At 37.1% G+C, this 15,178-nt stretch overlaps 2 protein-coding genes across 2 annotated transcripts; both read right to left on the bottom strand.

Annotated features, from left to right (window-relative positions):
* Positions 1–557: 557 nt before the first annotated feature.
* On the bottom strand, positions 558–1,754 carry LOC120255096. The gene has a single exon (XM_039262994.1). The coding sequence runs from the start codon at positions 1,752–1,754 to the stop codon at positions 558–560; it is 1,197 nt and encodes a 398-aa protein (XP_039118928.1).
* A 7,555-nt stretch (positions 1,755–9,309) lies between these two features.
* LOC120255095 (ABC transporter C family member 8-like) lies at positions 9,310–14,986 on the bottom strand. Its single transcript, XM_039262993.1, has 12 exons — positions 14,903–14,986; positions 12,939–14,824; positions 12,531–12,851; positions 12,369–12,455; positions 11,704–12,294; positions 11,443–11,607; positions 11,066–11,360; positions 10,768–10,982; positions 10,374–10,679; positions 10,225–10,288; positions 9,880–10,119; positions 9,310–9,780 (listed from the first exon to the last, which is right to left on the bottom strand). The coding sequence occupies exons 1-12, from the start codon at positions 14,937–14,939 to the stop codon at positions 9,671–9,673; spliced, it is 4,317 nt and encodes a 1,438-aa protein (XP_039118927.1). The 5' UTR covers positions 14,940–14,986; the 3' UTR covers positions 9,310–9,670.
* Between the last annotated feature and the right edge of the window lie 192 nt (positions 14,987–15,178).

Below are 15,178 nucleotides of genomic sequence, written 5' to 3'. Positions count from 1 at the left end.
TTTGCTGCGAAGGTGGTCAAAACTAAATAAGAAAAAAAGAAACTCTTGAGCGCAATGCACCTATTGTCTACCGTTTATAATATTTTGCAACTCTTTATAATATTGCTCATCTTATTTTCTAATGTTCATATTACTGTCTATATATAGCACTGTTTTAAATCAGTGTTTATGTTTGTTGTTGAGGTTACTGTTTATCAGAAAGGATGCCTAACTCTCTGTATATATCACTTCAAGCTATACAAATTCTTAATTTTTATTTTTATGAATACAACTAGCACAATAAATTTAGAAATGTGCACGTAGAACAAAAATTAATGTTCAAACTCATATATCCTCACTTGATAACACAAAGTTCAGGTTATAAATTTAAACTTCAACTACACACATGTTATCATAACTATTTTTAACGAGAATTAAATCCGGGTGTTTTAAATCTTTGTATCAAGATCTAAAAAGAACCACGAGGGCTAATGGATTAAAACCAAAGAGAAAACAGAGCTAAAGGAAGGTTTACAAGAAACAGAAACGAGCACAACAAAATAACAAGACAAATACAACTAGAAGAGGAACCCATCCTCAGTGAAGGCCTTCATGAGCCAGCGAGGAAGGTCGCGGCCGAAAAGAAAAAGATTTAATGTGGAGAAGTTGAGACCGAGTGAAGCTAAGTGAACCGCAGGTGACATCCAAAGCCGAGGAATGCAATGAAATCGAGGGGAGTCGTGAACGTTCAGAAGGAAACGAATATCTTCAAGCTGCGAGCGAAAACGCCAAGTGATGACTGGCTCGGGGGTGAAGATAGAAGATGCGATCGAGGGAGTCTGAACAAAAATATGCTTGATGTAAAATCCATGATCGAGAGCTGACTGGAGAGCTGCAGTGGTGGCGGAGAGATTCTCCAGAGATGACTCACTCACCGGGAAAGAGAAGCAACCTGCCAATTTAACAACATAGTTAGTATTTGTGATAAAGAAGCCAGTGGAACATACCTCAGAAGCTTGCTGAACACAGGAGTAAGTGAACAATATGAAGTTATCAGACTTGGGGATATTGTTTAGAATGAGCATTTGCCCGAACAGACTTTCCCTGCAAACGGTGAACTCCTGCACGTGAGCAATTGCTCTACAAACAACAGTAGGGACATTAAAATGAGTGTTGCGGAATATAACATCACAACGGGATTTCCAAATCATCCAAGCGGTTGCAGAGATAACTGAAATAATGTGTGTTGAGAAACCGCCCTCAGTAACCCAGAGACCAGAACCGAAGCCAAGCGGGAAGTGGATGAAAGTGTTTAGTTTCAAACTGAGGTAAGCCCAAACCTGCTTGGCTTTGGGACAGTAACAAAATAAGTGATCAATAGTTTCAGAGGAAAGGCCGCACAGCCGGCAAGGGATATCTGGACCAAGATGCAAGTAAGATAGAAAGTTAGAAGTAGACAAACGACCATGAAGGAGAGTCCAGATAAAGTGTTTGGTTCTGGGCGCAAGATATAGCTTCCAGATAACTCTCCAGCCGTGCCAAGGATCCACCTGAGGCACTCCGTGATTAAGATATGCGTAAACAGAGGAAGAGATTTTATGCTGCTTAGATGAAGGAGACCAAGCCCAATGATTGAGGGACACGAGATCAAAAGAGACAAAGCTCAGACTTTGCAAATTCAAATTAGGGCCAAAAACATGATGCAGCGCGGACTCACACCAACGTTCACCACCGATAACATCAAAAATAGTGAGATTAGAGTCGATCAAGTTCATGTTAAAAAAAGTCGGTTTGACGGCTTGGAAGCGGAGTGAATGCTCTACTGGCCCATCAATAAATGTTTTTGGATGCATTACTTTTATTATTGTCTTAGTCAAAGTCACTCATGTCTTCCTTTAGATTTTCTAGGTGCCTTCGTTGATTTGAAGGATATGATTGGGACAGCTAAGGCCTCGCCTTGCTTGCACATTAATTACAAATGTTTTTCTGTACCAGTGAAGATAGTAAAATCTATATATCAAGCACCCAAAAACCTTCATTTAATTTCAGTTAATTTTAACATTTATGTCAGTTTATAGGTACTAATCAAACTAATAATCCATTAGGTACTAACTCATGTGATTTAGATAATTTTTTTTTAAATAAATTGAATAAATCATCAATTTATTAAAAAAAAAAAAGAGAATAGAGAAGCACATAAGAGAAGAAACAACGAATAAGAAAAAGACTAAGAGTAAATAACATACTAAAATTCTCACCAGAGATGAGGAGAACAATGAGCAAAAGCAAGACAAGAAGAAAGAAAAAAATGAAACAAGCTGGACCGGCGAAGGCTACTGTCAGGAGACATAGACCTGTTCAACAACAAAAAGAAGAGGACTATTCCTGATAAGCAGTGTGATTTAGATATTCATATTCACTTTTTGTTAATGGATGAGTTTAAGCCACTAACTGGTCATTCAGCTCTTCCTGCATTTTTCATTATTTCAACCACCAGTATTTTAATATTAAGCTAATCAATATAATTTGTATAAAATTAAATTTTTACATACTTGAACCTGCAATTTCCATGATGTCAGCTTTCTCTTAAAAGACATTGTGGTTGAAGCTCCAATATCTTAGCTACCAACCTATTTAATAGAATTTATTTAAAATTATTATTATTAATATATTTAAACTTATACATTTCAAAATTTTAAATCCAAAAATATTTTGCTCATATTCTTCCTTATCTAACCAGTTTGAGCCACTGGCTCTTTAAACTAATTCATTATTGATAGATTCACTAACTTATATTTATTACTTAGCTGTTCATGTTTCTCTAATACATAGTTGGTTAGAGCCATTAATTATTTTAATTCATCCTTTTTATTTCTAATGGGTTGGTAGATTCACTCCAATTTCTTTTTCTTTTTCTTTCTCCCAACCATGTTAATTTATCCAAAACAATAACATCATTAATACTTTGCTAATGGAGTTCCACAATAAATATAACATAAAGCAACTATAAATTAGAGAGATAATTAAAAACTTAAATAATAATAGTTGTTAGGTCTGGAAGCTTTGATTGACATTATATGACAAACAAGAAGCTGATGTGGCAAAAGAAATGATTTGGCAAACAAGATGATAAGGATAATGACTTGGAAAAGACCATTGATGATGTGATAAGAAGTGAAAATGAAGGCATGAAAGCTAGAAGATCCTGTGTGAAGAGCTTATGTTTGGAGAATTTTTCTTAATGGATCAAATAAAGCAAATCTATAGCAAGGAGCATCAAGACGAAAGAATCTCTCTTGAATAGGTTTAGCTTAGATATGATTTAATCTATCTTTGGTAAACTCTTTTCATGAAAGATTTATTAAAGCCCACATTCTAAAGTGCGAAATAATCTATTGTTGGCAAGTACAAAGATCATCTCTTGGAAACCAAGGATTGCATGGAGCTTAGTTTGGTGTGAAGCTATTTGAAGACACAAACTAGAGAATAATTATGATTTATGAGCGTTAAAATTATTTAAGCTCATTGCAATGTTAAATAGACCTAGGAGATCATACACTAAAAATGCCGGGATCAAGATTCAGTATTTGTTACTTATTGGACCATCTATTTGGGGTTTTGGTGAAAAACCTAAATTAGGTGGAGCGAATAGCTTATTCGGGTTGGGTCTTATTAAGTGTTGATCCAATCTAATTGATTTGGTTATTTAAAATGGCTTAATTAATTAAGTAAAGAATAGATTCCTAATTTGACTAGGAGTGAAGGGTTTTTTTTTTGTAAATTAAGGTTTTGGGTTTCCAATATAAATAGACAGTCTAACCCTAATATGAAGAAAGAGAGAAAAAAAAGATGGAGTGATTGAGAGATTGTCTCTTAAGGAACCCTAGCCGCCACCCATTCTTCTCCCTTAGCCGCCGTCATCGAATCCCACCTCCGGAACCCGCTGCCGTCGCGCCTACAACCCCTTTTCTCTTGAATCTCGGGTGCCTGCTATTCGAGCCAAGAAACAAGTGTTGTTTCTTGAGGTACTAGCATACCAGCTTGATTCCCAGAGACGCTTGTGTGTACGTGATAGTAGAGGGGAGTGGCGGTTGGCAGTCCCTTTCTATTTCGGGGAAACAAGGGTACGTTCAGAATCGTCATCAAAAGAAAGGTATAACTTTTAATTATCTATTTATTTAGAATTTAATCCTAGTTCTGGCATGCGTTAAGGTTTTATCATGTTTATTTGCCGTTAAAAGTTTTGTTATCCGCTGCATTTTGGCATGTATTTTTCGCATGATAATTCTCTTGTTAGAGTGATCAGCTCCCAACACTAATGATTCTGCTTCTATTGAGCTTTCGATTCCGTATAATAAGTACACTGCACTTCAAAGACAAAACTCTATCAAATGGGCCTAGCATGGCAGACTTATATAGATTCGTGATGGTGATAATAACACAAGTTTCTTTCATAATTCAGTTCGCACTCGGAACCATCATAATAACATTTCTCATATTACAAATCTCAATGGTAACCTCTACTATGATTGAGCGGCTATTGGACATGCTTTGTCTACTTTCTATTCTGATTTGTGGTCTACTACCTGTAATATGAGCTTTAGTGATGTTTTGCATGCCTTGCCTGATGACTTACTTGTGCTAACTGATAGTGACTACAGTATGCTTACTCAAGAAATTATAAAAAATGAAATTCATCAATTGCTCTTTTCTCTTCCCTCCGGCAAAAGCCCAGGTCCATATGGGTTTAATGCTGAATTCTACAGCTTTTTCTGGGAAGATCTAGGTGAGCATTTGTTTACTGTTATCAAATATTTTTTTATAAGTCTATTTTTCCTAGATCTTGGGGCAAAACCTATATTACTCTTATTCCCAAAAGAAGTAACCCCAAATTTTTTTAATGATTTTTGCCCGATTTCGTTGTGCAACGTCTATTATAAATTTATTTCCAAACTCTTAGCCAATTGTCTTAAAAAAGTTTTATAAAAACTCGTTGGCAAAGAGTAATGTGGTTTCGTTTCAGGTCGTACTCCCTTTGATAACATTATTACTCTAAAAGAAGTTGTGCATTCTATGAACATGAACTAGATTGTAAATCTCACCACTTTGACCAAAATGAGCTTGCATTAGTTCTCCTTATTTTTCCTTTCTCATTAATTAAAAAAAAACCTTTACCTTGGATTTTCTCTTAGCGTGGGTTTAACAAGGAGATCCCATTTTCTCTTATCTTTTCATCTTATTTTCCCAAAATCTCACCACCCTCCTGAACTTCACCATGAGAAATCATATGATCCTTGGTTTTAAACCCAATTTTCCTCATAATTTTAATCATTTAATGTACGCGGATGATCTCATTTTGATTTCTTAAGAGTCTAGGAAAGTGGCTTGTAACAACAAACTTTGCTTCTCGATCTATGATAAATTGACTAGCCAAAGAGGGGGTGTTTCAATCAACTGGAGAGATACTACTCTTGATTACTCTATCAACTGGTGATCGAAAGGGCATTGGCTCTATCAACTGGAGAGATACTACTCTTGATTGCTCTGAGAGGGGGTGTTTCAATAAAAAATTTAAAACTTTCCAAAACTTCTTTGATGGCTAATAATGTTTTCATCATTTTGAATGGTCATAATGTTCTTTGGGTTGATGTCATTCAGCAAAAGTTTGGAAAGTTTAATTGCTGGGCTGATGCTATTCCTGCTTAATGTTCTTGGTTTTTCCATGGTATTTTGAGATTCCCCTAGCCTCAAGCCAACCTATATCAACATGGACATGGATCTGAGTACTATGAATATTGTTGACTTAGTCATGGATCTACATTGGAATCTGCATGCTCTTCATCATGTGTTTGGTGATCACTTTAATACTTCTGCAATCACAATCAGTCATTGTAATATAAATCATAAAAGTAAAAATTATTGGGTTTGGCATCCAAACTCAAAAGGTAATCATATTTCTACCAAGGTTTATTCTCATCTCAACTGTAACTTAAATTATGAAAATAGCTGGCCTGGTTGGAATACTTTGTGGCATCTCAAAGTGGCCCCTCGGGTTAAGTACTTCATTTGGATTTTGTTTCATGGCAAGGTTAAAACTTATGATTACTTATATTATCTTGGATTGGATCCCCAAAATCTCTGTGTGTTTTGTGGTTTGGACTTCGAAACTGCTGAGCATATCTTTAATCTTTGTCCTAAATCTCAAAACATCTGGGCTTTAATTAGCAATGGCATTGGTAAGATCATTGACTTCCATGATGCTCTTACTGCAGGTACTTGAATTACTTCATCTCATGATAATTCCGACTTTGTCAAGGTAGCATTGCAACCACAATTTGGTTCATCTAGAAAGCCGGGTGTAATATTATTTTTAATGATGAACCTCTGGATTTCCATTGCATTGCTAACAGATCTTTGGCCTACATTAGGGAGTACTTCTATAGCTCTTCTTCCTACATTGGAAAATGCCTTCTCTTATCTAACTTCACTTCTAGTGATGGGTTTTATTTGTTCTCTTCTATGTATTGGAACAGGGAATTGGGTAAAGGAGGGGATGGCTTCTTTGCTTCTAATGCTAATGCTCAGATTTCTTTTGCTGGTTGCAGACTTATCCAACCATATTCTGACTTGGATGCCCAAGCCAAAGCTTTCCTTGTTGCCCTAAAGCATCTCCTTAGCATCAATTTTTCCAGCAATCACTTGCTTTTATCGAGTACAGATTTGTATGACACTTTGGCACTTGGTAGACCTCTGTGTGATTGGTGAGCCCTTCCCTAGATTAACTTGATCAAAGAGTGCCTCCTTGCTATTAGAGCTCCTCATCTTCACCTCATCCCAAAGGATTAGAACCTCATCTCTCATCGTCTTGCATGGAAAGGAGCTAGCTCCCATGAACTTACTCTTCATCATCAGTTATACGACCTCCCCCGTTGGCTGATGAAGTGTTTTTTATTGAATGGTTTCAGTCAATAATTTCCTTTTGTTTGCTTTTGTTTTTGTTCCTTTGTGTAGCCATGTTCCCGCTCTTGTTTCTTCTAAGTTTGTTTTGGTATCTTTCCTTTGTTTCCTCCTTTTTGATTCAATAAATTAGCTTCTGAGATATTTTTATCCAAAAAATAAAGATTTCAAAGTATAATATCAAGCAAAGATCCAGAAAGACAAAGATTATTTATTCATCATCAATACTCTCACCAACCATGCAGGCGTGCATGCATTCATTGATAATGTAGAAATAACAAATCACTCACAATTCACATGACTCAATTTGAAGAAGAAGAAGACACGGATTAATTCATAACCTTAATGTATTCAACTTAAGTTTAACAAAAGCATTACAACTGAATATAAAGAGGAAGCAGAGCTAGCTTTACAGTAAGGATGCTAACAAGCTTTCAAAAGATACAACAAAAGGCATAAAAGGGAAAGTAGTGTCTAATCAGCTTCTAATACTGGATTTGGTGTAGTCCAATCAACATACAATCCTTAATGAGTTGGTACACAGTAGCTGAATCTATTATCTGGTCAATTGTGCTTTAGATGAATCATTCTTAAGTTGACTTGTCAACCAACTCTTGAAGCAAGCTTCTGAGTAGATTGGTTTAGATAATTTCACACCAAAATCTGATAATAATCTTTGAAGCCACACAGCTTCACAGACAGCAAAAGTTACTGAGATGTATTCTGCCTCTATACTTAATAGAGCTCAACAGAGAGTTTGAAGATTTTTAAACTGTTGCAAGGCTTCATGCTTGTTTTGGATGAAATAAACCCAACTATATCTAGAATAATCATTAGTTAGTAGGAAGAAGTACATATTACCTCCAAGAGATGGGGTCTGCATTGGCCCAACCAAATCTCCATGAACAAGCTCCAATGGAGTTGTTGTTCTGCATGCTTGACCTTTGGGGAACGCCAACTGTATTTGCTTTCCCATAGCGCATGCCTCACAAGGTTGTGTATGAGTGATGATGGGAAGTCCATCAACAAGTTGGTATTATGAGAGTTAATTTAAGCTTCTCAGGTTGAGGTGGCCATACCTTCTATGCCAGAGTGTTGAAGTGTCTTCTTCTCTCTGCACAATGTGAGCTGAATGTACATCATTGCCTTCAAGTGGAAATAATCTGTGGGATGTCATTGGAATTCTGGCCACTTGAATGTTGGACTGAACTTCACTTACAATACACACTTCATCTGAGAACTCCACCTTGTACCCTAAGTTTTTAAGTTGCCCCACACTCAATAAGTTGTGTGCTAATTTGGGCACAAATCGAACATCAGTTAAGACATGATTCTTCCTAGAGCTTGACTGAAGAATTAGAGTCCCTACTCCTACAACTTGAAGAAGGTTGCCATCTCCCAATCTTATGTTATGCCGAGGAGTGACTTTCAAGTTCTTGAATAGCTTTAGATTTCCTGACATGTGGTTGGAGCAACCACTGTCAATGAACCACTTCACTTCTTCTTCACTTCTTGACTCAGTGCTTGCCATGAATAAGAGCCCTTCCTGTGACTCTTATACTTCTTCTTCGGTCACAGCCTCTTCCTCTTCCTCTGTGAAAGCCACAGCCACCATGTCCCCTTCCAGCTCTGTTGAACTGATCTCCTTGTGGAGCAGTTCTAACATGTAGTGCCTTCTTGTCACCTTGCTCACCTGAATGTAATTCATGGCTTTTTAGTGAGCCACATAGCTCATCAACTGTAAGAGTGTTGAGGTTTTTAGCCTCAACTATGGAGGAGACAACATTGGTGAATCTAGGTGTTAAGCTTCTAAGATTTTTAGTTACCACCATCTTCTCTAGGAGCTCCTCTCTTAACATTTTGATATGATATACGATATCTAGAACTCTGGTGGAGTAGTCTTCTATTTTTCCACATGCTTAATCTTTGTTGCATCTAGCTCTCGATGCAAGGAATGAAGCTTGACAGTGATGTTATTTGAATTCCCTTGATACTGAGTTTTCAATGTCTCCCTAGATTGTTTTGTTGTCTTTGCTTTAACAATCCTCAGAAGAACCAGTTCATCCAAGTTTTGTTGAATCAGACATAGTGTTTTTGCATCTTTCTTCATAATTTCAGTGAGTCTATTGTTATCTGCTTCTTCTGCTATCCCCTCCTCAACAATACTCCGCAAATCCTTAGACCTGAACACCGTCTTCATCTTGAGACTCCAGAGATTATAGTTCTCTACTTTGAAGAGAAGAACATTTGGTTGAGAGGTGTTTAAGAGACCGCCTGACATCGTCACCTATTGTCTTTGATACCACTAATAATGTAGAAATAACAAATCACTCACAACTCACAACACTCAATTTAAAGAACAAGGCACTGATTAATTCATAACCTTCATGTATTCAACGTAAGTTTAACAAAAGCATTACAACTGAATATAAAGACGAAGCAGAGCTAGCTTTAAAGGATGCTGACAAGCTTTCAAAAGATAAAAAAAGGCATAAAAGGAAAGTAGAGTCCAATCAGATTCTAATACTGGATTTGGTATAGTCCAATCAGCATACAATCCTTAATGAGCTGATACACAGTAGCTGACTCTATCATCTGGTCGACTGTGCTTTACATGAATCATTCGCAAGTTGACTTGTCAACCAACTCTTCAAGCAAGCAAGCTTCTGAGTAGATTGGTTCAGAAACTTCATCATTCATGCCTCATGCTTTATATTATTTTCCACATAAACACTCAACGAGACTCTCCCTTGCAATTAGACCAATACTCTGCCACCAACTTTGAAAAATATGAATCTTTTCTTTCCATCAACTCTAAAGGCTTATCATATTCAACAAGTTTTCCTGCATAAATAAGCTTATTACTCAACAAAAACTACAGAAAAAAACACATTGAAAACAAGTCAAGCATTTGAAAGATGAATGACATAGATGAGGAAGTACCATAAGAGAGAAGCATGACCATATCACTGTCAGTAACAGTGGGGACTCTGTGAGCAATTGTGACAACAGTGCAGCTTGAAAACTCTTGTCTGATGATTCTCTGCAGCACTGCATCAGTTGCAGAATCTATTGATGCTGTAGCTTCATCAAGGACTATGATTTTGTTCTTTCTTAGAAGAACTCTTCCCAAACAGAAGAGCTGGCGCTGTCCTGCGCTCCAGTTCTCTCCATCATCACTCACTTGCAATCACAATTCTACTCATCAGTTTCAGTGCATTTGCAGTAAAGAATTCAGAGTATATATTGGTATTCCACTTTATGTTTATTAACTAGTTAATTAATTACCAGAAGAGTCAAGCCTAGAGGGATCACTGCTAATTACTGTCTTCAATTGGCACTTTTCTAAAGCCTGCAGCAGATAAACCATCAGTAATGATTAAAAATTTCTGATTCTTTCTGTTTATATATATAAATATTGAAGTGAATTAACTGACCTCCCAAATCTCTTGATCAGAATGAAGACCAAGAGGATCAAGATTACTTCTCACAGTACCCTTGAAAAGAGTTGGTTCTTGAGGAATTATACTGAGCTTCATCCTGAGATCCTTAAGACCAATTGAGCAAATATCAAGGCTATCAATCAGAATTCTCCCTGCTGCTGGCTCTAAAAGCCGAAACAATGCTCCGATCAGTGTTGTCTTTCCACTTCCTGTTCTTCCCACCACTCCTACCTTGTTTCCTGCCATAATTCTGCATGTGATTCCCTTCAAAACATACGGCGCATTCGGACGATATTTTACCTGCATTAGTATTACTAGCATTAGCATTTTATCAGTAGTCAGATATCGAATATATTCAATGATAAGTAGAGAATAATAAGATCAATGCCTTCAATTCTTGGAAATCTATACTTCCTTCATGAGGCCATGAAGGTGGTGGCCTTCTATCACTGATTACTGCTGGAGGCTCTGAATCTAAGTGCATGAACTGTTTGATTCTTTCCACTGAAATTATATAATTCTCCAAATTAGAGTACCAACGAGTCGTAAACACTTGAGCCGAAGACAGTGTTAGCGCGTAAGAAAGAGCTAAACCAACAAATCCTGAAACAAAAACAACAGAAGATGAATCATATACTAAAATATCAATCATATTTCAACAAAAACCAATCAAAAAATTCCAATACCTGGAGGAATGCTTCCACAAGGAAGCAAGATAAAGAAAAGAGCAGAAGTAAGTATTGTCAAATTCTGAAGTGCTTCGGCTCGGATAAGCACCCATTCCATGGTGGCAATTGTGTGAAAGAAGAGCGTTGCATCAGTGTCAATGAGCCGAAGATTTGCCTGTATAAACCTATCCATCATTGCGAAAGCTCGTATTGTTACCACACCGAGAATTGTCTCTCCGACGTAATTCACAACAGGTGCCTTTGTAGTCCCATTGATCCTCACTAACTCTCTTGCAGACGCTAAATAATATCTCTATATATACAACAGTAAAAACTTTATCAGATATCTACAAATCCAATTCAGAGCAAGATAACTCAATTAAATTAAGAATTACCTGCACATACAACGTAAGAATTGTTACCGGAATGGCAACAAGAAGCACTTGCCATGTAACAGTTGACATTATCACTATAATTCCTACAATCTCACTAGCACCAGAAATAACATAAGACAAGCAGCATGGTATGTCAAAGTCCAGGATGCTCATATCCGAAGATGCCTGCAGAAAATCAATCAAAAGTTGGCTCATTCTTATGCATTAATTGCAAGAATTGATAGAAATTAGTGAATGAAATGATTGACTTTTTAATCTAACCCTGGTTAAAATCCTTCCAACTGGAGTTGAATCAAAGAAAAGCATTGGAGCCCTGAAAACTGAGTCCATGAATGCAGAAAAAAACTCTTTGGATGCTTTCAATCCAAGTTTTGCAGCAATCCAACTCCTCACGCAAACAAAGCAGCAGCTGAGAATTGAGACTGCTGCATAAACACCTACAACTACACCTCCACCAATTTGAGTCAATTGAACTGCCACTGCTAACCAGTATGTTGATAAGATTTGGAAAAGAATAAAAGCGCATTGCGATAAGACAGCGAAAATGAAATGCATATAACCCTTTGACACTTGCAAGTAATCTTTGTATGGTTTCCAACCAAAATTTCCAATCGCCTTCTCTTCATCTTCAGTCAGCTGGATTGCCGATGGGGCTGTGATTTCAGTCTCACTGTTCTTCTTCACTTGTGGATTTACTTCAGATGCAAACTGATCATCGATTGCTCGCTTTGTAACAGAGTGTACTGCTGTCATTGCAGACTTGTGAGCATGCACAAGTTGTTCAAATGCTGTTCCTGTCTTTAAAATCTCCGAATAGCTTCCTGACTGCACAACAAGCCCATTCTCCATAACCTGCACAAGAAAAGGCATTAATCGATGATCATAATCGGTAACAATTTCACTATAGAAAACTTATCACTGCTCACCAGAATTCTATCTGTTTCTGCTAGAAATTCCACTTGATGTGTCACTAGAATTACAGTTTTATCTTGTAGAGCAGACATGACACAGTCCTGCATTGTTTCAATGAAAACTTTACAAAAGCTACATAAGAAATCCAATCACAATTCCGTGTTAGTTTCACTTACATGGAAGAGAATTGCAGCGGTATGTGCATCAACAGCGCTAAAAGGATCATCGAGAAGATAAATATCGGCATCATTGTAAACAGCTCTAGCAAGCTGAACCCTTTGCTTCTGTCCTCCACTCATGTTCAATCCTCTCTGTCCAATCTCAGTCATGTCTCCATGATCAAAGTTCTCAATATCCTTATCAAGAGCACAACATCTTATCGCCATTTCGTATTTTGCTTTGTTCATCGGCTTACCAAACAGAACGTTATCGCGTATCGTCCCACTTTGTATCCAAGAACCTTGAGCCACATAGGCGACAGAGCCATATACATCAACCTACATCATGCAATAAAGGAAAATGAAATCAAGAATTCAAGATTAGTAACACAAAGAAATGTTTGTTAGTAATTATATATTACTCACAGATCCTGAGAGTTTTGGTATTTCGCCAAGTATGGAACATAGAAGTGAAGACTTGCCAGAGCCAACAGCTCCACAAACAGAGATCTTATTTCCTCTTCTGAAATCAACATCCACATTCTTCAATGTAGGAATGGAAGAATCTGGATCCCAACTGAACACTCCATTCTCAATCTTCACACTCAACTCAGAATTCGTCAATGGATTTCTCTTCACAACATCTTCCTTCACTTCATCCTCCTGCAAGAAAACTTCAATACGGTCTAACGATACTTTAACTTGTATCAACGTCGAAAGCACCTCCGGCAGCAACCTTACCGGTTCGGACATTACTCGTAGACTTGCTAACACTGTAAAAATAGTGACAGCATTAAGAGGAGCACTTCTCATCATTGTTGTACCGGCAAAAACCACAGCAGAAACAACAGTAGGAGCCATCCAATACAATGCAGTACTATAAGTCTTCTCGTTCTGTGTTTTAGACAACCATTTGAATTCAATTCCTCTGAGAGACTCAATAACTTGTCTGAAATTCTCCTCCCATGACTGCAATTTGATGATCTTCATGTTGTTCAATGCTGCAGAAGTGGTTCTCAATCTTTCATCCTGAGCCACCATGAACTTTGATTGATATCCTTGCAAAATCTTTGCAAATGGGACATTAATTGCAGCACAAAAGACTAATGGAACCAATCCTGGAAGGGCTCCAGAACCAACAGCTTTGAGAAGAATGATCACCGAAAGAAAGAGCTGAACTGGAAGACTCCATGCCATGTGAAACCACCATGGAAACTCTCCAAGCCGATATGCATTGACTGAGATATAATTCACTATTTCTCCAGCCGAATGATTTCTTCGGCCTAAGCTCGAAAGCTTGAATTGTTTCTGAAAAATAGCAGCCATGAGAGCAGACCTCATTCTCATCCCACATCTTCTTGAATTAAAGAACCAATGGCTTTGAGACAAAGACTCAACCACCTTGGCTACAATCAAAAGCACTACTAAAGACAGCCCCCAGCTAAGATCATCTTCTTCGCGGTTTGAATAACTAACAAATGCATACAATAATATTGGAGAAGATGACACTGAGATTGTTTTCAGAAGTGCATATAATCCAACTAAAAGCATCTCATTGAAGTAACACTTTGCCAATGCAAAGAAAACCAAGTTCTTGCTCCTTGGTTTGTTCTTCTTTTGAGATTCCCATTCTTTGGCAAATTTCTGATAAGCTACTAGTGCTCCATCTTCAGAATCCAAACTTGGGATATCAGTGAGACTCAATGGTTTCAATTTGCCAACTTTAAGCAAAGGATTAAGCCAAGAAAATGTCAATCTGCTGAAAACACCAGAGATTTTCAACTGTAATACTTTATTTTCATTGTCAACCAACAGAGATTGATACAAGCTCAATCTTTCGTTATCTTCATTTGAACGGTTTTTGAAACTGAGTCTAATGCTGCAGAAAAGTAGCGACAAGCTCACAATCCATGATACAATGTTTATAGTATCAAGACTGTGATTTTTCACCAAATCTTCAACATTAACTGCAGAGATTAACAAAGAGAACACAAACCACCAAATTGGAACTGTAAGTCTCAGTGATTTGATTGGTTGAATGTTTAAAGACACTGCAAGACCAATCCAAATAAATCCTCTAACAAAATAAATCACTGAACTGCGCAGAAAACCACAAGTAAAATATGCAATGCTAGTAACTGCACAACAGAATGAAACAACAAGAAATTCCCAGCTCTTAATCTTGTTCCTGACAACGTTTTCTTTTCTCAGAATATCAGATAACAATCCCAACAAGTAGAAAACAAAGAATGCAAGATTAACGACATCTATCAAACTTCTCTGACTGCTCAAAGACCAAGAGATCAACCAACCTGCAAGAAGTACAAGATAAGAAGATTGAAGAAGGACAAAGAGAAGCAAACCATGAAAAGCTAAGAATCTAAACAAACCTTGCAGATTGGCCATGGAACTGGCAGCCATGATCATGTGAGAAAGTCACAAACTTGAACACAACTTCACAAACATAGAACTATGTATATAAAGTAGTGACATAGTTGTATTTTTCTCGTTTGTCACAGGATTGATGATCCAAGAATGTACTCATTTTTGTCTGCATGGACTTGCATTGAGTTTTGAAAACAGAAAAACTTCCATCATTAGTGTTTGTAAGTTATTATTGTTATTATTATTATTATTATTATTATTATTTTTGAAATGTATTTTAT

Source organism: Dioscorea cayenensis, unplaced genomic scaffold, assembly GCF_009730915.1.
Source record: "Dioscorea cayenensis subsp. rotundata cultivar TDr96_F1 unplaced genomic scaffold, TDr96_F1_v2_PseudoChromosome.rev07_lg8_w22 25.fasta BLBR01000836.1, whole genome shotgun sequence".
Classification (NCBI taxonomy): domain Eukaryota; kingdom Viridiplantae; phylum Streptophyta; class Magnoliopsida; order Dioscoreales; family Dioscoreaceae; genus Dioscorea; species Dioscorea cayenensis.
The sequence above is the reverse complement of the archived record's forward strand: the minus strand, read 5'-3'. Positions and strand labels throughout refer to the sequence as shown.